The sequence below is a fragment of the Podarcis muralis genome, chromosome 7, assembly GCF_964188315.1.
Source record: "Podarcis muralis chromosome 7, rPodMur119.hap1.1, whole genome shotgun sequence".
Taxonomy (NCBI): domain Eukaryota; kingdom Metazoa; phylum Chordata; class Lepidosauria; order Squamata; family Lacertidae; genus Podarcis; species Podarcis muralis.
In genome coordinates, this window is record NC_135661.1 from 41903165 (window position 1) to 41924178 (window position 21014).

Sequence of the window (21014 nt, forward strand, 5' to 3'; positions counted from 1 at the left end):
AGGATGTGTGTGTGCACACATGTAGGAGGGAGGGAGGGGACAGCAACAATTTTCATTGTCATTCCCTCTTTAGGAACCCAAAAGTATACAAAGAACACCTAAAGATGGGGGTGGATGATGACAGGAGCCACTGGTTGTTTTTTTTAAGAGTCTAAGCAAGTCCATGTTTGCAGAACAGACAATCAGTTTGCTTGTACATGTAATTGTTCAACTGATGAAACTAGGAGCCTTCCGTGGGTAGGGGTGTGTGCCTTGAGTTCCCCCAGGCCCTGGAAGGTAAAGCCAGCAACCCTGATTGACATGGAGCTTGAAACTGCATCACTGCCAAACCCTGAACTCGCTGCAGGAAGAACATATTGCCAGCCAAAAACAAAAAACAAAAAACAGACTGAGCAAGAAGAAAGCCAGATTTTATGAGACGTTGATTCACAAGTTAAGAAAATAAATCGCAGATCCTGTCCAACCTTACTCATCATGAGATAAGGACTTGTCAAAATGCAAGGGTGGCACCGGGGAGTTGGAAAACAGAGCACTCAGTCACACTTTTGGAAAAACCTCACCACGCTGCCCCACATTTCCATGCCAGGGTGTTGTCACGAAGCCTCCCCGTCCTGCGTGACTCCCGCCAGGCACCCATCGCTAGGCGGAGTAGAAATGCTTGAGAAGCTGCTTCTTGTCCACTTTGCCCATTTGGTTTCGCGGGATCTCCTCCACCACCAGCAGTTCAGAGGGGATGGTGTAAGGTGCCATGAACTCTCTGGGACACACAAGCACATGTTCTGGTTAAGAGACTGCTTCTGCAAATGTCCATCTCCTCTCTACTCCTGCCCTAGCGCTGAATCATGGCTTCCCTTGTGATACAGAGCTGGACAGGGACACTGGAAGCTGCCTAACAACAAGTCAGACCCTTGATCCATCTAGCTCAGTGTTATTTACTGGCAATGGTTACCCAGTGTTTCAGTGGTGAATCTCTCCCAGTGCTACCTGGAGATGCTGAGGATTGAGCATGGGACCTCCTGCATGCAAAGCAGTACCTTTCCCAGTGAGCTACATCCCTTCTCCAAAATACTCTCAAGGAAAGGACTGTGCACCCCTCGGTAGAAGAGTCAACAGATATAAACTATGCAAACATTTGAGCCTGGAAATAAACCAGTGAAGGCTTCCAGTCATTAGAGCAGTGAGACACTGCCCTGTTCAACTTGGGTCAGGTGAAGTGCTCATGTTTCCACTTTCCCTCCCTACAAATATTCCGTATATACTAGCATACAGTTCACTGTGTCATAAGGCCTATGGCCCCCTGACCAGAACAAGCAAGGACAGAAGTGTTCAATCTGGAATCAAAACAAGAAGTGGGGCAGATGAAAAGAATGCACTTCTTTGCACAGTGCAAATTCCACTTCTGTCCTAATGGCCACTGGCATAGATGGGCAAAGGAAAGAGTCTCCTGTAATAAACATGTGAACCTTCAAGGTGCTGCAAGACCTTTTATAGCTTTAAAAGGGGATTAGAGAAGGTCAAGGAGGAGGAGGAGGAAGTCTTTCAGCAGCTCTCAGCCATCATGGCAAATAAGAATTTCCATGTTCAGAGGCAGCGTACCACTGTTGTGGAAGATCAAGGGCTGCTGTTTCTCTCATGCTTGTGAGCTTCCAGGGGAGGACATTTAGCTGACCACTGTAGGAAGCAGAATGCTGGACTAGAAGCTGATTTGGCCTCATCCAGCACAGCCCATGTTAGGCTCCTATGCAATCGGTTGTGCCTATTCTGATGGAACGCTGTCCTTCAACCAGGGGGTTTAGATCAAGGGTGGCACAGGAGGAGCAGCTGCTTGGAGGGCGTTCTGTACCCACATATTACTCTGGGTCACCCACCCATGCACATGGATACTTAAGGCTGAGTAACAACATACCACAGTGTGTGTGTGTGTGTGTGTGTGTGTGTGTGTGTGAGAGAGAGAGAGAGAGAGAGAGAGAGAGAGAGAGAGAAAGTGCCCAGACAAAGCACCTCCAAGAAGCAGAATGGATCACTTTTAATGGGTTCTCATCAATCCTTGCAATTAGATATGGCAGGAAGAGCAAATGACAAATTGTCAACATAAGCGCTAAGGAGCCTTGCAAACTCCCGGCCCTCCACACGAGCCCCCCTCCCATGTGCAACCCCCCCCCCATTCCTCTTGATCACAGGCATGCATGATGGGGAGGATGCCAAGCAAGTTCAGCATCTTATTAAAGCCCCACCAGGGAACTGTCTGAGCACGAAAGAAAGTCACCTTGCCCACTGCAAAGTGTGCAAAGCATGTGGGATGCTTTCCCTCACTAGACCGCTGGCTGCAGGGCATGCCCTGCTCTGACGGGTACCTCGTGGGCACAGAGTCTGGAGTGACATGCCAAGCCCGCCCAGCATGTCAGGGCTCTTCTCCTCCCTCAGTGCCTCCGCTGCTTTCAAACTATCGATGCCTTTCTGCCATGCGGAGGAGGCCTCAAACTCAGGACCCGCTTGTCACCGGGAGCAGATTGGAGGCGAAAGCCACGAAATGAATCACTCTGAAGAGGGACATGTGTCTCCTGCCAGAGAATGTGGCGGGGGGCGGGGGGATGAAGGGAGGCAAGTGGCGTGGAAGATAAAGAGGAGAGACAGGACGAGCGGCAGTGAAAGAAGCCGGCAGGGGTGTGAGACCCGGGAGGCGGCATGCGGAGAGAGCGGGCCAAGGACCCTTCCCGAGGTGCTCAAACGCTGTTGCTCCAGAGAGACGCATCGCATTCAGGCTGGATTTCTCCTCTCGCAGCCTGCCCTGCAATCTTGGCTGTGAGGAGACAGGCAGGAAACTGAGGCACAAGGGCAAAGAGGGGAGATGTGCAAGGGGATAGCACTTGTTCCCCTGCTGCCACCACCCTAACAGCTCGAGAAGTGATGGAAGTGAAGGAAGTTAAAGGCTTGATAACAGCTATGCTGGGCCCTCTGCGATTGACGCGGCTGGTTTTCGGCTTTCGCGCCCTCTTACAGCCTTTATGCAACACACCTGGGAGGAGGAAGTGGGGCTGTACGTGTTTGGTGGTGATGGGGAACCCACCTCCATAGCACAAGAAGCAGGAAATGACCAATAACCAACACTGCTGGGCTCATAATCAGCTCCACCAGTTTCCAGGGCCACACTTTCAGATGCCACATATACCAGTTCCTAGGAGAACGCTAATGTGGGCATGGTGTAGTGAGCACCCCAGGTTGGTTGCAGCGTAACTATGGGAATGTAGGAACCTCACTTACATTGTTCGTCTGGCTCAGCACTGTCTACACTGACTGTCGGTGGGTCTCTAGCGTTTCATAGAGAAGACGTCCTTCTGCATACAAAGCACATGCTACGGTCCTTCCCTAGGGAAGCAGAAGGCTAAACTAGATGGTCTTTTAGTATGACCCTTTAGGGGTCTTCCTATTTTGTTATGTAAAAAAAAATGTATGGGTGCTGTGCAAGTGCCCAGCTAGCCTCTCAAGTGTTATGCGAGGAAGCTGGCATGCAGGCAGGGGAGTGAGAGGCCAGGGCTCAAGGCCTCCACACCTCTGGATTTCTTTGTGAGTTTTCTTTGCTGTTTATTCAGAGCAACAGAGGCTAGCAAGAGTATTCCTCACATTTGCTAAATTGCAAACCTCCCACTGTGATTTTTGCAAATCCTGGGGACTGTTTAATTGGGCAGCTGTGCAGCCCTGGATGAAACAAGAATGCCTGTGGTTTGTGAATAGCACCAGTTTCACATACCCTCTAAAAAAGCATCCAATATGTTTTTGGGAGTGGGGGGTGGAGCAGCCACCTGGGACAAGGGAACCCTTATTCAATTTGTATTAGTTGAACTGATGAAAAATTGTGTGTGTGTGTATGTGTATTCTGCTTCTATCATTTCAGCACACCTTGGAGACTAGCTCTCTAATTTAGGCCCAGCTTGGTAGCAGGGGAGGGCAAGAAAGCACATAGGAATACCATTGCACCAAAAAATCTAGAGCCATGTTTGTAGCCTCATGAGTCAGAAGGAATTAACTGTGTTGTTTCAGACCCATTGGCCTAGAGGGAAGTAGCAATAGATAGTCCAACAGCAGCCCAGCCTATACTTGAATAACATATACAGACTAAATAGCTAGGATGCAACCAGCAGCTTTATAGAACCAAGTGGACCCCTATTGGCTCCTGGTGTCACCTGACCCCCTCTACTAAACACTGCAGTGCCACCCTCTGGTCAGTGATGGCATTAAACTGCAACAGAGGACAACTGTCCCCTCTTGGCTAGATAATCGAAACACAGACTTCTACAACCAAATGAAAGTCTGATGTTCTGGACTACAACTCCTATTAGCTTCAGCCAGCAGAGTCATGGTCTTGCTGGCTGGAGCTGATGGGAATTATAGTACAAGATATCCAGCGGTCACCAGGTTGGAGAAGGCTGAAGTAGGAAATTCATATTGGAGTAAAGTAGAGAAATGAATGGCATTCCACCAGGATATTTACTTTTTCATTTACCTGCTGAATATATTTTCATTCTTACCGTAGGAAAAATATCATAAATGTTGGGAAGTTTGGAAACCAGCTTGTAAATAACCTTAGTTTGTACCCACTGGTTTGGCTACTGTTCATCCTGCATTTATTCATTTTACTTATTTAATATATTTATACCCCGCCTTTCTCCCAAGTAAGTATTCAACTGGAATAGACAATGGCCTGCCCTATACCTTCCCATGACACCCCATACCCAGTTGGTGCTGCCATGTTACCTTGCCCATTCCTTCAGGTCCGTGAGAGACAGTGCCTGGCCCTCATGCAGCCTGACCACAGCGCTGATCTTCTGACCCCACGTCATGTCTGGGGCACCAATCACAGCCACATCTGGAGAGGGAAAAAATGTGAAAGAGTCACACAGGGAAGGTGGGAGGTACTCGCTCCTACAAGAAATTCAACTGGCTCTGCCTTTACTTTGTCCAAGCTTATTATTTGGTCTCTGTGTTAAACTTGGTGCCTGTTTCAGTTTGGTGGGCAGGCTGCTAAAACTGTTTTAACTTGAGATGACTTACTTAATTTATTCATTATGCTATTATTTATTTCATAAAATTTATATACCACTTGATAGTAAAAAATCAAGGAAGATTTACAATCCTACTTTAAAACATATTAAAATTACTTATTTGCAATAGCTGTAATATTTTCTCTCTCTTTCTTTAAACGCTCTGCAATTGTTTTATATTTTGCCTTAACTACAGCTCGTTAGCTGCCCTGAGTGCCATTTATGGGAGAATATGTCTCAGGTTCAGGTCCTGATGTCTTCAGGTAGGGCTGGGAAGGACCACCTAAAACCACAGAGAGCCACTGCCAGATACTGTTTACAATCCTCCAAACTGTCTTTCTCAGTATACAGGGCAGTTTCGTTTGAGATGGTGGGAGAGAGAGAGAGATTGAGTGTGTGTGTGCAAGTGAAGGAGGGTGGGTGGGTTTAGCTGGGATGTGGAATGCCATTGGGGGACCTGTCAGACCTTGCTGCGCTTTGTAAAGCACTAAGTACATGAACTGAACTATGTTAGCAAATCAATAAATAGCTGCAGGGCGGGGCTAGGCTTTACCAGCAATGCTGGGGTGGGCCAGCAGGTGGCGCTCGACTTCCAGGGCACTGATTTTGTAGCCGCCGCTTTTGATGATGTCAACTGAGGTCCGTCCTCTGATCCAGTAGGTGCCCTCCTTATACACAGCGGTGTCACCTGGAAAAAGAAAGGAGCTGGTAAGACAAGGTAGGCGACATTTCTAGGGGCGGAACAGCAGACTGGAGATCGACATCTAGAAGCCACTAATAAGGAAAGAGGAAGAGGTGTGGCAGTGATGGCAGAGAAGGCAAAGACAAGAGGCAATGGCTAGTGAGGGCAGCTAATAGGATGAAAAAAGGAGGGACAAAAATAAGAACGAATTGATGTTGTGCCTCTAATATATGAAAAGCATTTTAATACCAATTAAAAACAATGCACGTCCATGACAATGCACATACAATATTTGACTTACTATTTGCTGTACTATAGTTATTTGTTCTGACCAATGAGGGAGACCTCGAGTGAAAGATATTTGGCTATGGTAAACATTGCTAACTTATTGGTTCCATTTGTTTTCATTCTCTTATTTTATGACACATTATGAGCCATACCTAGCAGTTTGTGGACACCTGGCTGTTCTAATTTGGAAACTTTTTTTTTATAGCAGCTGCTGATCCATACCAGCAGGCACCATCACCAAGGAAGACATCACTTGCCAACTCTAGGGCCTGAGATGGTCGCATTGGGGAAATGTGCTCTCTAGGTACTTGGGTCTCAAGCCACAGGACTTTACACACTAGAACTAGCACCTTGAACTGGGTTGGTAGCTCAATGCCAGTGCAGCAGCTTCAGAACCAGTGTGACACATGGGAGCTCCATGTTCACAGACAATATGCCACTGGGCACTTTCATGGCTTGCCTGTTGGGCTTCTTGGAAGAATCTGGTTGGCTGCTGTGGCAAACAGGATGCTGGACTAGATGGATTTTAGGGGTCTCATCTAAAACAGATTGGTTAGATTAGATTAGATGAGCCTGACCAAAGGCTTACCATTGTCCTTTCCGCCATGAGGGAGTCCACCCTGGCCATGACCAGGTTTCCTTTTGTGGCTTGTCTCCCAGATCCTTCTGCCCTCTCTCTCACTTACCCTCCCTCACATCCTCCAGGGCTCTGGGAAGCTGCAGCCTCCTAGGCAAGAGAAGCACAAGCCCCTCCACTGCCATTCTGAAATGTCAGCTGAACACAAGGCTGTTCTCTGAAACATCAGCCCAACATAGATATGGAGGGGCTGCCCTCTGTGGACTGGTCATAATGGTCCTCTTGCCTCAGCCCACAACTGGCTACAGCTTGTTGGCATTCGAGGTATGAGGTAGCAGAGAGAAATGGGATGAACTCACTAGGGCCAAATCTGCATCAGTTCAAGCATCACCATGAAATGTCACCATTTCAAACTGTCATGGGATCCCCCCCAAGAATTCCAGGAGGTGTGCTTTGTTACGGGTGCTGTTAGGGGCCCCTGCCACCCCTTCCCCAGCTACAATTCCCAGAGTGGTTTAACAATCAATCTCTCTTCATAGGGAACTCTGGGAACTGTAGCTCTTGAAGGGGAACAGGGGTTTCCTTACAATTCTCTGCACCCTCAACAGCTCCCAGAATTCTTTGGGGGAAGCCATAGCTGTTTAAGGTAGTACAGTGGTATCTCGGGTTAAGTACTTAATTCGTTCCAGAGGTCCGTTCTTAACCTGAAACTGTTTTTAACCTGAAGCACCACTTTAGCTAATGGGGCCTCCCGCTGCCGCCGGAGCACGATTTCTGTTCTCATCCTGAAGCAAAGTTCTTAACCCGAGGTACTATTTCTGGGTTAGTGGTGTCTGTAACCTGAAGCGTATGTAAGCCGAGGTACCACTGTATCATAATGCTTCAAATGTATGGTGTGGATGTGGTCTAAAACTCTAAATTGCCTTATACTGAGTTGTATCACTGGTTCATTTCACTCAGTATTATTTGACTGGCAGGGGCATTCCAGAGTCTCAGGCAGAATTCCTTCCCTGCCTTCCACTGCTTCCTCTGGAACTAAACTGGCTATCAGGAAAAGCTCCCAGAGCACATAGCTGCATTTCTCTCTGCTGGTGCTCCTGTGGCAGCTCACTCAGAGCGCTCACTGCTGGCCTCCTTCTCCCTGGGTGGGGGAAAGGACATGCCATGTACGGTAATTGATGTGCAGGACAAAAAGGGATTGGATTGTGCTCATCTCCCCCTCATTATCTTAAGGGGAAGGAAGCTGTGGATGCAGCAGTGTTTCCAGAGTGGCTGTTTTAAAATTCTTGCAGGTTTTATTAAGAGTGCCTGAGATGGAATTTGCATATGAAGATGCAGAGGTGTCAAGTAGTGTAGCTTTGTGAAGGAGAGGTGTAGAGATGGCAAGCGAAATCTTCTTCCAAGGAAGGGCTGGGGAGGTGGGCTAGAGTACTTTCCAACATCTTTCTATGCGAGGCCTTAGACAATTACAACAGAAATAGCATCTAAGCACTTGTAGCAATCTCTATTCTTATAAAGGCCTCCCAGAACAGAAGCTTCAACAGCGAGGTTGTGTAGTGAAGGTACTGGGGGATATTTAGTTCAATCCTCCTATTGAACTGCAGCGTTCAGTTAATTGCTTTGACCTTATTACTGGACTGAGCATAGCTGTGCAGATGTACCCCTGCACCTCTTCATTCTCCCCCCATGCTGCTGCTACATTTCACTGGCCTCTTGCCATTACACTGGTGACATGCCTCTTTGAACTTTTTACACCTGAAAATTTGTGGGTTGTTTTTCTTTAAAATCAAAACAAGAGAGGGAAAGGGTTGATGGCTTCTACATGCTCATAGTAAAAGGCTCAATAGTGCCTAAGGAATCCCCTCTTTTTTTACCTAGTTCCTTGACTAGGTGCACTCCACATACACCTGCTATATTCTGTCAAATATATTCCTAGATGTACCAAGCTGCAACAAGCTGTGCAACAGGAGAAGTCACAAAGATTCCAGTGCAGGCCTGTGATATCATTGAAAGCAGATGTGATCTGCTGCTGCAACTTCCTTCCTTTAGAAACAGCGACTGCTTTGAAAAGGGCTCCCCTCTCTGCTTCTTTGCACCTTCCACTCTAGGCTCCAAAGTGTTGGGCGGTAGGAGCTTCCCTGGAAGCGAGAATTCCAGGTCCCTCTTCGACTTCTGAGAACGTCTTCCTTTGCTTGACAGACTCTCCCAGGGAATTCCCAGCTGCCAGACTCTTTCAGTAGCACAGAGATCATTCACTTTGAGCAGGTACAGACAGAATGAGGCATCTTCCCTGCTGGATTCCTTTGCAGAGGCCTGCTACTTGGAGAGCTCCCTTGCTCTCTGAACTAGCATGTTGACAGGATAGGGCTGGGTGTTTCAGCACAGAGACATCTCCCTTCCCACCCCCACCCCCTTTGGGGAAGGTCTCCTCTGAAGCAGTCAGAAGCAGAAGCAGATCTCTGTGCTCCTCTGGTGGCTTTCATCAGAGAGATATTGAAATTATCCTGCAAATGCAACTAATTAGTCTGAGAGGGGAACAGCTGGAGGGGCAGCTCGTGGAGGATGTGATGGGTGGAGAACAGACTCCTCAAGTCTTTCATGGCACCAAGTGAAGGGCATCCAGCGGTGTGCAAGATGCTTTGAACTGGAGAAACGTTCTGGTTCTGTTGGCGGGTGGAGGTGGGCAATGGTGGCTAGTGCCCACTGGGACTGGTAGGGCAGAAGACAGGGAAACCAACAGTCAGAGGAACCAAAGAGGCTGCAATGATTAATTCTAGTTTTCTCCTCCTCCTCCTCTTCCTTGTGGAATTCTAAAAAAGGGCAATACTGAGACTGAGGAGGAGGAAGTTGATGGGCACTGCCATCCCCTGGACTGGTTGGAAGAAAGAAAGAAGGCAGGCAGGTGGGGCAGGCTGAGGTCAAAGGGGCAGTGACCATTCATCAAAATGGATCAGCCTCCAGTGAAGAGCAAAACATGGACAGCAAGACAGTGCTCCAAAAGGAATCCTTCGCAGGGGTTTATGCCAGCCTCCTGCTGGACTTGACAACAGCCACGGCTGAAAACTGCCCCAGGAGGTGTTAGTGCCACACTCTGAAAATTCCAGTGCAGGGGCAGAGTCTCAGGGCTCACATATAACACAGAGAAAGCAGCAAAGCCCTTGGATAAAAGGCATTCTGTACAAAAGGAGGCTTGTGGAGAACAGGTGCGGGAGGGGATGCAGAATGACAAACAATTAGAGGGAAGGAGTAAGAGATTAATGACGGGATGGGAATCGGTTGTCCCCACAACAGCCATGCGAGGTGCAGAGTTTATGGCATGCAAGGGTCTGTGATGTGTGTACGTGTGTGTTACGGACATAAACCTCCCCACACTCCCCAAATGAAAGCTGCATCAATAGTTCCCCATCTGCTCACATATATCACACACTTCATTCCAGTTTATTAGCCGGAATAAATCATAAATATTTCATTATACATCAACGGTGCTCGACTCCGGGAAGGCACAATCCATCACCCCGATGCTCCCCGCGACCCGCCACCGCGCATTAAGCTTTCCAGTCTATTAAACAAGATTGATACAGTGTGCTGGGATGGACTGAGGGAATGTATTTATAGCACACTGGGGGAAAGGGAGGGCACCGAGAGCACGCAAGCAGCCTGGACAAGATGAAGCTCCCCTCAATGGTACGTGGGCCACGCAGCTGCAGGAGAAAGTGCAGCATCCATCAGGGGCCGAGTCTCCCAGGCACTCGTGAATGATTGCATCAGCCTGGTTTTCTCTAGTGTCATGTTAATTAAATTGTGGGGCACACCGGACACCCCCCTGACCTGTCAAGAGGCTGTCGCCTCGTGCTAAGAGACAATATGGAAAAGAATTGGGGAGGGAGGGAGAATCCAGTGGACTTTCCCTCTCCCAGTACAACAGATGTCTGGTCAACTTTTCCATCAAATAAAAGCTTGGCAAATTCTGTAACAATAATTTGAAATGAAATTGTTCCTATAGCAGGGAGGTTCTTCCTTGCATTTAATCTCCTTAGGGTTCAGAAAGGAACATCTTATTTATCGGTGGACAATGGGAAGAGCCATAAGTAAATATGTAGGGCCCTACTGGGTCAGCCAAAGACTCCATTACTCTGTTCTCCAAGTGGCCACCCAGATGGACACGAGAAGCCTGCAAGCAGGATGTGAGATGCAACACTATATCTCACGGGAGCGTGTCCCATATTTTACCTATGTGCTTTGTGAATAAGTCTTCCACCAGCTGCTTCTGATCCACAACCCTCTTGAGTATCCATGAGACGTTTTTGCCTATGTCCTCTTTTGCCCTCCTCCAGTACCCCAGTTGAACTGTAACTCGAAATAAAACCCAGCAAGCCAAAAATGAAACCAATGTTCACTGTGTCAAAAGCAGGGGACCATGTGGTGTTGCAGCTCCTGTTCGTGTGCATCCATGTCCCGAGTTAAAATCCAAAATAAGTGAAGAGGAAGAGGGAAGAGAAAAACTGACAGATCTCTGCAGGTGACGACTATGCCTCAGAATAAGAAATTATATCACTCATCAATTTGCAAAGCTCCAGACCTCTGCAGGTGACACAATGCCTCAGACTAAGAAATTATACACCACTCATAAATTCACCAAGATCCATTTTAATACTAATCAGACTTCTTTGCTGTCCCCTGACTATCTCTGGGGCAGATTTTCACTCCCCTGGTGGTTCAAATCTTCCTTCTAATTGCTTAATGTACATTTCCTTTAAGATTAAATAACTTACTCCCACTCGGGTTCACAGTTCACCTCTACCCCTAATATGTCTAACTATGGATCCCCATCATAATTCCCGGCTCTGGGTGGATGACACAGTTTATATTTCATTTATGCAGGGCCAAATGTTTGCTGTAGAAGACAAAGAACCAGTATGGTATCTGCTTGGAGGGCTTGCAACCTATATTGCTGGACATGGCAGGGAAGAGAGAAGTGAGTTGGCAGGGAAGGAGATAAAAAAAAAACATTCAGGAAAGGCTTAGCTAGGCAAGCTAGTCTTCAGGGAGAGGGGTGTACAGTGGTGCCCCGCAAGATGAATGCCTCGCAAGACGAAAAACTCGCTAGACGAAAGAGTTTTCTGTTTTTTGAGGTGCTTCGCAAGACGAATTTCCCTATGGGCTTGCTTCGCAAGACGAAACGTCTTGCGAGTTCTTGCAAGTTTGTTTCCTTTTTCTTAAAGCCGCTAAGCTGCTAAAAGCCGCTAAGCCGTTAATAGCCGCTAAGCCGCTAATAGCCGTGCTTCGCAAGACGAAAAAACCACAAGACGAAGAGACTCGCGGAACGGATTAATTTCGTCTTGCGAGGCACCACTGTAACTGAACTGGGAATGCAGGAAAAACGAGAGATGCAGAATCCAGTTTCTTAAGAATTTGAACTTCTTCTTCTTAGCAACCAATATCCTAGTCCTTCTTTAATAAAATTAACTCTGAGATTACTGTATGGAGGCAGAAAGATTCCTACATGCCCCAAGGAATGCAGCTCATTTTCAGGAACACCACTCTGAGAAAACAGCCACTGGGGCTCTGATTCCTTCCTCCTTGAGGAGAAAAAGAAAAACTCTCAGGAGAGGATTTGACTTTCCAAATAATTCCTGATACCCCTATTCTCCTCTGAACTCTCGTCACCAGGAAGGACCATGAGGCCAGCCCCACTTTGGCCTGCATTCTGTCCTCAGATTCCTGCTCCAAATTCACCACCACGCCACAGTCAAAGACTCCCAGAGCAAACAAGGTCCCTTTAAAGGTGAAAGCCTCATTCATTGTGGCAATAGAGCCAACACCCTGAAAGAAGCCAAAACCCTACTCAAGGCTCAGTCAGAGGAGACTAGTTGCTGGAGCAACATTCAAATATAGCTTGACTAGCTTCTAGCCCAAACTCCACTTGGAACTCTCCATGGTGCTGACCGTCTCACTGTTCTGCATATCTGTGTTCTGCCGAGGTGTCCATGAGGGTAGTCTGTATAAAACCCACACAGCATCTAGCACCATGCAATACAATGACTACAACAGGCATGAAAATCCACACAGATCCTCAGCAATTTTCAAGTGGTCCATTGTTGGGGGTGTGGTGGGAAACCCTGTCTTAAACCTGACTTTCCAGTTTGTCTGAACACATATGTCAGAATCTGACTCCTGTCTGCTAATCAGCCTTGCTGGACTTTGACCCTGGCCTGACCAGACTCTGATCACCAGACTGTGGGTGGATTTGTCACCTAGCTGCATCCCACCTGAGCAGCAGGCACTGCTGCCTGAAACATAACACACTGTAAGGAAAGTTTGGCTTGAGGTGGCTGCTAGAGATTCCCTCTGCATCTCTTCCTATAGACTCTTGGTGTCTTCTGGATTCCTACTGCTGCAATGACTAATAAAGCATCAAAGGCTTCTGTGGGGAAAGGAGACAGCACAAAAAGACAGTCCAAACCTTCCTCAAAACCTTGCCATCTGCTTATTATCTATCAATACTTATAAAGAACTTGATTCTCCATTGTAGTCGTCCATCCTCTTGTAGTATCTAGGTTTCACCCTGCTGAGACTCATTTGTGGCCAGCAGGCTGCACAGAAGACACAGCCAATCACAGTAACAACAGGTTCCCCCAGGTTTTAGGCTAGAGGAACCAGGTAGGATTATCAGCTAGGAGTGGGCATATTTTTTTCCCTTTCCTTGCGGTGTGGGGGGTGCATGTCACCTTTCTATAGGCTATGAGATATTGAATACCAATCACAATTGGCAGGTGGAACAGTAAGGCCTGTAGGTTTATTATGTATTTATTTTTAAAAAGTTTATACTGCTTAACATAATAAAAATCTTGAGGCCAAAGATGGGGAACCTGCAACCTTTCAGATGTTTTTGGACAGAAAAAAGAGACACCTCTGACATATGTGCTGTCCCAGTTTTTCATTTATGAACTCTATCTAATCAATAAAGCTGTGACTGTATTTTAAACCCAAAGGCTCTTCTATGCCAACCGCATATATTTATGAGTGCCCTGTTTTTCCTTCCATTTCTCGCACTCTCCATGAGGAGAAGCTGTGCTCTGCTGCCCTTCCTGGATGTCAGCACTCCGTGGCCAGGAGAGAAGGAGTTAACCAGGGAAGCGGATCTCAGAAGCTCTCGCAATGGAGGGCCCTGGAGCACGCAGCATCCTGCCTGCCTGCAATGGAATTCTTGTCATGCTCCGAACTCCGTGAGTTTGTTTGTATTCTGTGCACAGCAGCACAGAGCCTGCTGTTGGAGTCATGCTGCGAGAAAGGGCAAAGCCCTGCCGAGATGAAAGAATGCGAGGCGCTGGTAGAGCCTCCCCTGGCATTTACACCTTTAAAAAAGAACAACAGAAAGACAGAAAAGGAAACGCACTCAAGGGCTTTTTTTTTTTTGCAGAGAACTCTGCTAATAAGCTCTTCCTCAACAAGAGCCAGGATGGAGGCAACCCAACAGTTCTGGGAGAGGCTGCAGAGGAGCTCTCTCTCACACACCTGCTTCAGGTACCTAGGAGGCAGGAGCCTCGGCAAAGGTAGCCTTCCATTGATGAATGCCAAGCCACTCACTCCTACATCTCCATTTGGCTACTAACCACTAATAGTGCTGTTGAGGGACCTGCATGGCAAGCTTCCTGTGCAATAGGGTTTGGGAACACAAAAGTCAAGCTGGTAATTGAGGAAGTGGGCAAAGCAGGAAGTGCCTGCCTTGAAGCACAGGTGGTTTTTTATAATGTGCCAGAGCCTTGATTCCTTGTTGTGCAGAATGTACTGGCCCTGTTGTCACCTCTCCCTGCAGACAGAAAGGACAGATCAGTCACTGGAATGTGCAGAAATCTCTGGTTGTGTGTAGACTGCAGGCCTTAAAATTAGATCAGGTGCAAATCTGGTATCCTAAAAGGATGGGCCTCCAAAGGGCTGTACCTGCACTGGGTGTTTAATGCACCCCCATTGTTCAGCCCAGACACTGAGGTCCTCCTCTAAGGGTCTTCTGTGAGTTCCCTCACTGTGAGAAGTGAAGTTACAGGGAACCAGGCAGAGGGCCTTCTCGGTAGTGGCACCCTCCCTGTGGAACACCCTCCCTACATATAAGCAACTATCTGACTTTTAGAAGACATCTGAAGGCAGCCCTGTTTAGGGAAGTTTTTAATGCTTACAGTTTTTTTACTATTCTGCTGGGAACCGCCAAGAGCAGTTGAGGAAACCCAGCCAGATGGGTGGGGTATAAATAGTTAAATTATTATTTTTATTCTTAAGCGAGAGCTGACTGAACTGCCAACTACCCAACCCTCCTAGGAATGCCACATGGTGATTTGTTTCTTAGCTGTAGGGCAAAATATTTTACAATCCATCTCTCCACCCCCACTAAGCCATATCCATCCATAGAGGCACATAGCCCTCTCTTCAGACTAGCTGTTGCTCCCCAGCAGCATACTGCCTCTAAACATGGTTCCACATGGTGAACTCATTCTCTGAAAGCAGAGCCTTATGCAGTCATGATAGCACCATACAAGCACAAAAAGATTTACAGAAGTACATTTTTTGGGCAGTGGGGGGTCTCTAAGGAGAGGTGGGTAGGAGACCCAAAACAGCCCAGGCCTGAACATACACAGGGGCCATGGAATGCTGGCTGACTTTTAGAACTGAAGGAAAGGAAGACTGAAAACAAGCAAAGAGGTGGTATGGAATGGACTATTCTGAAAGAAGACATGGTTGGCTGGCTAGCATGTTGAAAATGAGTACTTTGCACTGCAACATTCTGTTGCATGTCCCCCTTATGGTGACTAACAGCCACCAAGAGATCCATCCTCTATTAATTTGTCTAATTCCCTTCAGAGCCACCTAAGCCAGTGGACAAGACTACATTTTGTGGCATTGAGTTCCATAAGTTCATTATGCAATGTACTCTGGGATGCAGATTATTTTGAGCAGTCCTGAAGCTCCAGCCATCTGATTTCATTGACCCTTAGTTCTTGTATTATGAAATAAAAATGCTCCTCCCTGTCAACTTCCGTCAAGGTGCTGTGGAGAGTTTCTAGAGAAAAAAACAGGTCACCATAAATAGGAAACTTCCTTCCTTCCTTCCTTCCCTTTTTCTACTTTCTCTAACATTAGCATTTAAGTATTTATAGGCAACCCTGCAGATGGTGAAAAGGAAAAAAAGAGAGTCTGCCATGCCACTCAGCAGCTTGAGAGGCTGAAGCTTGGCAAAAAGTAATTGCAATAACCAAGATGCTGGAGTTAAAACCCCTTTGCTCCGCTCCTGCCCTTTGCAGAACAGCTCCGGGATCAATTACACGTCTAGCTAAAGCAAGCAATAACTCTCTCCCCGCTATGCCCATGCAGTGACCTTCCTGTTGTCTCTCGTGAATGAGCAAGGTTGTTAAATAGTTCACCAAGGTAGCAGCGGGTGGGCATAGTGGCAGTGGTGCAGAGGATTCCCTGCAAAAGGTGTCCAAGTAGCCCTTTTATTTAAAAATAGAGAAGCTTCCTTCACCAACCACTGTAAGCAAAGCGCTGCAGCCACCCTCCCTCCTCCCCCCCATTTCTGCTTCCATCACAATGCCATTAGTTCTGAGTAAATATGTTCTCAATTGTCTTGAGTGAAGCCCACAGGGAGGCTTCTGTTGAAAGCAAAGAGCCTGGGGCTATCACTCCCAATGATGTTATCTGCCCAGGATTACAGAGTGGGAAGGAATTGGAAGCCCTTAGAAGTCAGAGGCTTCTTCTTCTTCTTCTTCTTTCACATGTCCTTATCAGCTGGCTGGGCAAAACACCGAGCTAAATAAAAGGCTAACTGCTTACAAGGCATTTGGCCTTGAACTGGGGAGGTTGCAAACAAAGCCACTGCTTCCAGACACTAGGGTGACAGAAGGCAGTGTGGGGAGGAGGGGGAGAGGGGATGAAAGCTTTAAAAACTGAGAAAACAAAGCCCTGGATACTGTGATATTATTTCTTATCAGATTCCACCCCCACCTCCATTTTGGGATGCTGTTTTTCCTTACATGCAAGGAAGAGGAGGATCATAGGATGTTGCCTGCTACAGAGTCGGCTCAATATTCTTTAGCGTGCTTTCCAAGAGTCTCAGACTGGGGACATTCCCACCTCTACCTCTGAGCCACAGTGGGCCCTTGCCAACCAACCTGCCAAGTCTTGAAGATGTGAGTGTGCTACATGAAATAACAGAAAATGAAAAAAGAAAGAAAACCTTTATCAGATGTATGAATGGAACTCAACGTGTACGGCTGTGTCATGACTCCAGAATACTATGGATTCAGAGGAAGTTTCTGCATGGAAGAGTGAAACACCTTCAGAGCCAGCCCCTGAACTATCACCTTCTACTACCCTAGAAATGCTGGCACAAAAGCAGCCCATTGCACCAGTGCCTTTCTGGCTTGAGGAGATTGCATTGCCTTTCTCTGACTCCAGGCCAGTGGCCTCAGTGGAATCATGGTCACCTCTGTGTGGCTGGAGTCAACAGGCATTAAAGCAGGCTAGGTCCCTTTAACTGAAGAGACTCCTCTCACCAAAGGCACAGCTGGAGATGGAGCTGTGTTTAATGTTTCTTTTGGGGTTGCCTGTTACTGAAGCAAAATTTGAGTCTTGCTTCTATATGTCAGCTACCTAGTCCTAAGCTCTCAGTGGAGCTGTCCAAAGTGCTATCGGCATCTTGCTGATTTCCTTCTAATGTGGAGTACCTTTGGCCCTTCAAAAGTACAACTCCCATTAGTTCCAGCAAGAATGGCCAATGGCAAGGGGTAATGGGAGTTGTAGTTCTCAAATGCCAAAGGTCCCCCACACCAAATATATGTGAACATAAAGGTAAAGGGACCCCTGACCATTAGGTCTCGTCGTGACTGACTCTGGGGTTGCGGCGCTCATCTTGCTTTCTTGGCTGAGGGAGCCGGCGTACAGCTTCCGGGTCATGTGGCCAGCATGCCTAAGCCGCTTCTGGCGAACCAGAGCAGCACATGGAAACGCCGTTTACCTTCCCGCTGGAGCGGTACCTATTTATCTACTTGCACTTTGAGGTGTTTTCGAACTGCTAGTTTGGCAGGAGCAGGGACCGAGCAACGGGAGCTCACCCCGTCACGGGGATTTGAACTGCTGACCTTCTGATTGGCAAGTCCTAGGCTCTGTGGTTTAACCCACAGCGCCACCCGTGTCCCTTATTATGTACCTGGCTTCTATTACTAGAACCTGGGAAAAGTAAACTTGTCTTCTTTGACCCTGCCTTGTTGAAACCAGAACTTTGAACTGCTTTGCCCTGCCTGACCCTGAACTCCTGCTTGGGTCAGAACCCCCATGCTGCTGTGGCAATTGCTTGAAAAAGAACAGCTGAGGTTATGGCATAGCTGGTTAAAACCTAAGTTGGAGAGAGAAGACCATATATTCTGATAGCTGGCTTTTGAAAATGTAAATATAATGCACAATCTAAACATAAATTTGTGCTTGCTAGTGCATCAAAGCTTGAACAGTAAATGAGGGACAATTACATTTTCTTTGTGCAGTAACTACCCATACTATCCTGAGAGACTGGATAATATTATTCAATGAATTCCAATTTTGCAGCTGCTCATTTCAATGGTCTCAGGGTTTCTTTTGAAACAGCAGCTATAAGGCCAAATACAGGTTTGCCCAGGGAATGTCCATCTTTAATGTCCTATTTAGGAATGCAGGGAGCTGCCTTATATTCAGTGAGACCATTGATCCATCTCAGTGCATACTGTATACACTGACTGGCAGCAGCTCTCCAGGGTCTCAGGCAGGAGACATTCCCAGCCCTACTCAGAAATGCCAAGGATGGAACCCAGACTGGTGGCCTCTTATGTATTTGTGTATATATGTATATTATGTATTTATGTATATATGTATATATATTTGGGCATTTAGAAATGGCTTCCAAGGCAGTGATGTCCTTCCTGTGGAACTGAGAAAGCCCTGGTAGTGTTATTGGCCCAGTAATGGTATTCCTCATTTGCTTCTATCATATTCCCTTGCAAGAAATCTATTGGGGACTGTGTGCCAGTGATGGACAGGGGCAGAGCCAGTGGTGGGCAAGCCCCCCCCCCGTTCCTGTCCCTCCCCCACAACCAACAGGAAATTAAGTTGAGGTCTGCACGTGACCCCTAAGCCAGATGTTCCCATCCCTGGGCAAAGCTAGAGTACAGTTCCTTGCTGCTGGAGCTAATTAAGTTAGGGGACCATCCATAGGCAAGGATATGTCAAAAGAGACATAATCCTAGAGGTCAAGGCTAAGCAGATCTTCCCAGTCCATCTGAGTTAATCACATCATCCCACCAGGCCACTCTCTGGATCTCAACCTCTGGCTACTAGAAAGCTCTCCCTCTTCCCAGCCTTGGGCGTGTGTATTTCATGCAGCGGGCTTACCCTGCTGATAAGTCATATGCAACATTTGCAGGAGCTCATAATTAAGCAATAATTTAAAACAAAAAAATAGTATTAATCGAATTTATGACTGGGAGAGACAATGTAAACAAACATGGGGAAAATATTGCATGCTAGGATTTTAATTAGACATGTTCCTATTTATAGCTTGTGCCAAACAGGCGCAAGTGATTTCTATCTCAGGTGTGAACGCCCATGAATGGAAACAAATGCCCACCCCGGAGTGGGGAACACCTGCTTCTCTCTGGGGATTGGAAGGAGCCAGAAAAAGCCACTGCCAACTCAGTGTAGTATTGCGGCGTGCCATCTGCTTAACCTTCTCTGTGCTAGCTGGCATTGACCAGCCAAGCTCAAGCGAAGGGGTGTTTTTGTTTTGTTTTTTTGGTCTTCTATCCTCTTAGGGTTGAAGGGCAAAAGGACTCACAGGGGAATGAACAGAACCTTCAGGGCTAACCACAGAACAGATTGAAATTCTGTGCCAATATGACATCTATTCTACACCTGAATGGATTCTGCAAATCAGGCACATCTGCAAATCTTGCATAATTTATCCTTCTTCTATGAGCCATTGGGGGAGGGCCAGGAGTTTAGCAGAGCACTGGCATTCTGCCCTTGGACCGCCAGAAGTCCTGGTCAGTTGCCTTCAAGGGTCCAAACATTTTTAAACTTGACCTGCCAGAAGGAAATCCATCAATGACTGAAGTGGATACTGCCAAGTAGTTCCACAGGTGCAGATAATTATGTGGACTCTACCAGATTTACTTTCCTTAGGTGAAGGGGGAATTATCTACTGTGAAAATATATTCTGAGGCTCATGAGGAATACAGTGACAGCTGTTTGCTTTAGTAGTTCCTGAACTGCAAAGTGTTAAGAAATGTTAGATTTAAAAATAACTATCATTGCACATTAGTGCCATGTTCATGATTTGAAAACCCTCCGCTGCCCCCCTTTTGGTATTCTCTCAATTGTGATCACAGTCCACCAGCAGCAGGCAGCATCCAAATTAGGAGAAATGTGAAAAGCAACAGACAGAACCTGCATCCTACCTAAACAATGGAATCATCCACACTGCAATCCACACTCCAAAATGTGTCTGATTTACAGCTGCGGTCCCTAAAAGCAATGATATTCAAGGTGCCTTGCAAAATGTCTGAGACCGTTGGGTAGAAAAGCAGAAAACTCTGCAGAAATAGCAGGGAAGAAATTCTCACATCCTCTGGGTGCCTTCGCTACTTAGAAACAACAATTAAGATTCTCAGAATGGTGAAATCAAGCAGACTGTTCTGTGTGGTGCACAATGCATTTGCAGAAACTTGCCAGGCAGCCCCACTATTAGGCAGAGAGGTAACTGCTGCAGGCCGCAGAAGCTGGGCAGTGGGACTGTATCCCCCTGACTGGAAGACAGATCACTGTGTGTTATACAACCTGTCTTGGGCCCCTTAAACTAGCTTGCTACCCTCAGGTATCATGGACAATGTTGTCCCATCACCTGTGTTCAGGCAAGATTCAACCACTAGTCCAGTCAACTCCCCTGTGTGTGCATGCACCATCTTATCCTTTGCCTCAGGCTGCAAGATGTCTTGGGCCAGCCCTGGAAGCTTAGGGTATGCGAATATTTATTTTGGACCTATAAGAAATGCATTTGAGAGGTAGAGACAGGGACTTCCGTAAAAGGAACTGTAATATAAGCTCTGAATACTAAAATACAGGATTTGGTTACATGCAAAAGAGCAACATTGATTGCATTTATGTTTTCTGCACAGCTCAAAAGCAGGGGAGCGTAATAGAAATGAGTCATCGGTTTAAAGCCCGCATCAAACAAGTTAAATAACTCTTACTTTCTTAACGACATATTAATCAAACTGCATTGATTCTTGAATCAGATTCCGTTACCAGCCAAGGCCTCTATCTTCCTGGCCCTGATGCAGGCATTAAGGGAGTTTTATTCTGACAGATACAATATAGCAATCAATAAAGTCTTATTATATGGAGCTGATATACA

The 21014-nt window shown here is 46.9% G+C and overlaps 1 protein-coding gene across 9 annotated transcripts in view; it reads right to left on the reverse strand.

Moving 5' to 3' along the window:
* Window positions 1–389: 389 nt before the first annotated feature.
* Window positions 390–21014, reverse strand: part of ACSF3 (acyl-CoA synthetase family member 3) — a 67520-nt gene continuing 46895 nt past the window's right edge. For all 9 annotated transcript variants that reach the window (XR_013393631.1, XM_077931589.1, XM_077931588.1 and 6 more), the window contains 3 exons: window positions 5593–5727; window positions 4753–4864; window positions 390–757 (listed from right to left, as the gene is read on the reverse strand). Coding sequence is in view for 8 of the 9 variants with exons in the window: in XM_077931589.1 (XP_077787715.1) it covers window positions 640–757; window positions 4753–4864; window positions 5593–5727 (365 nt within the window). In the remaining variant the exon portion in view is untranslated. The remainder of the gene's footprint in view (window positions 758–4752; window positions 4865–5592; window positions 5728–21014) is intronic.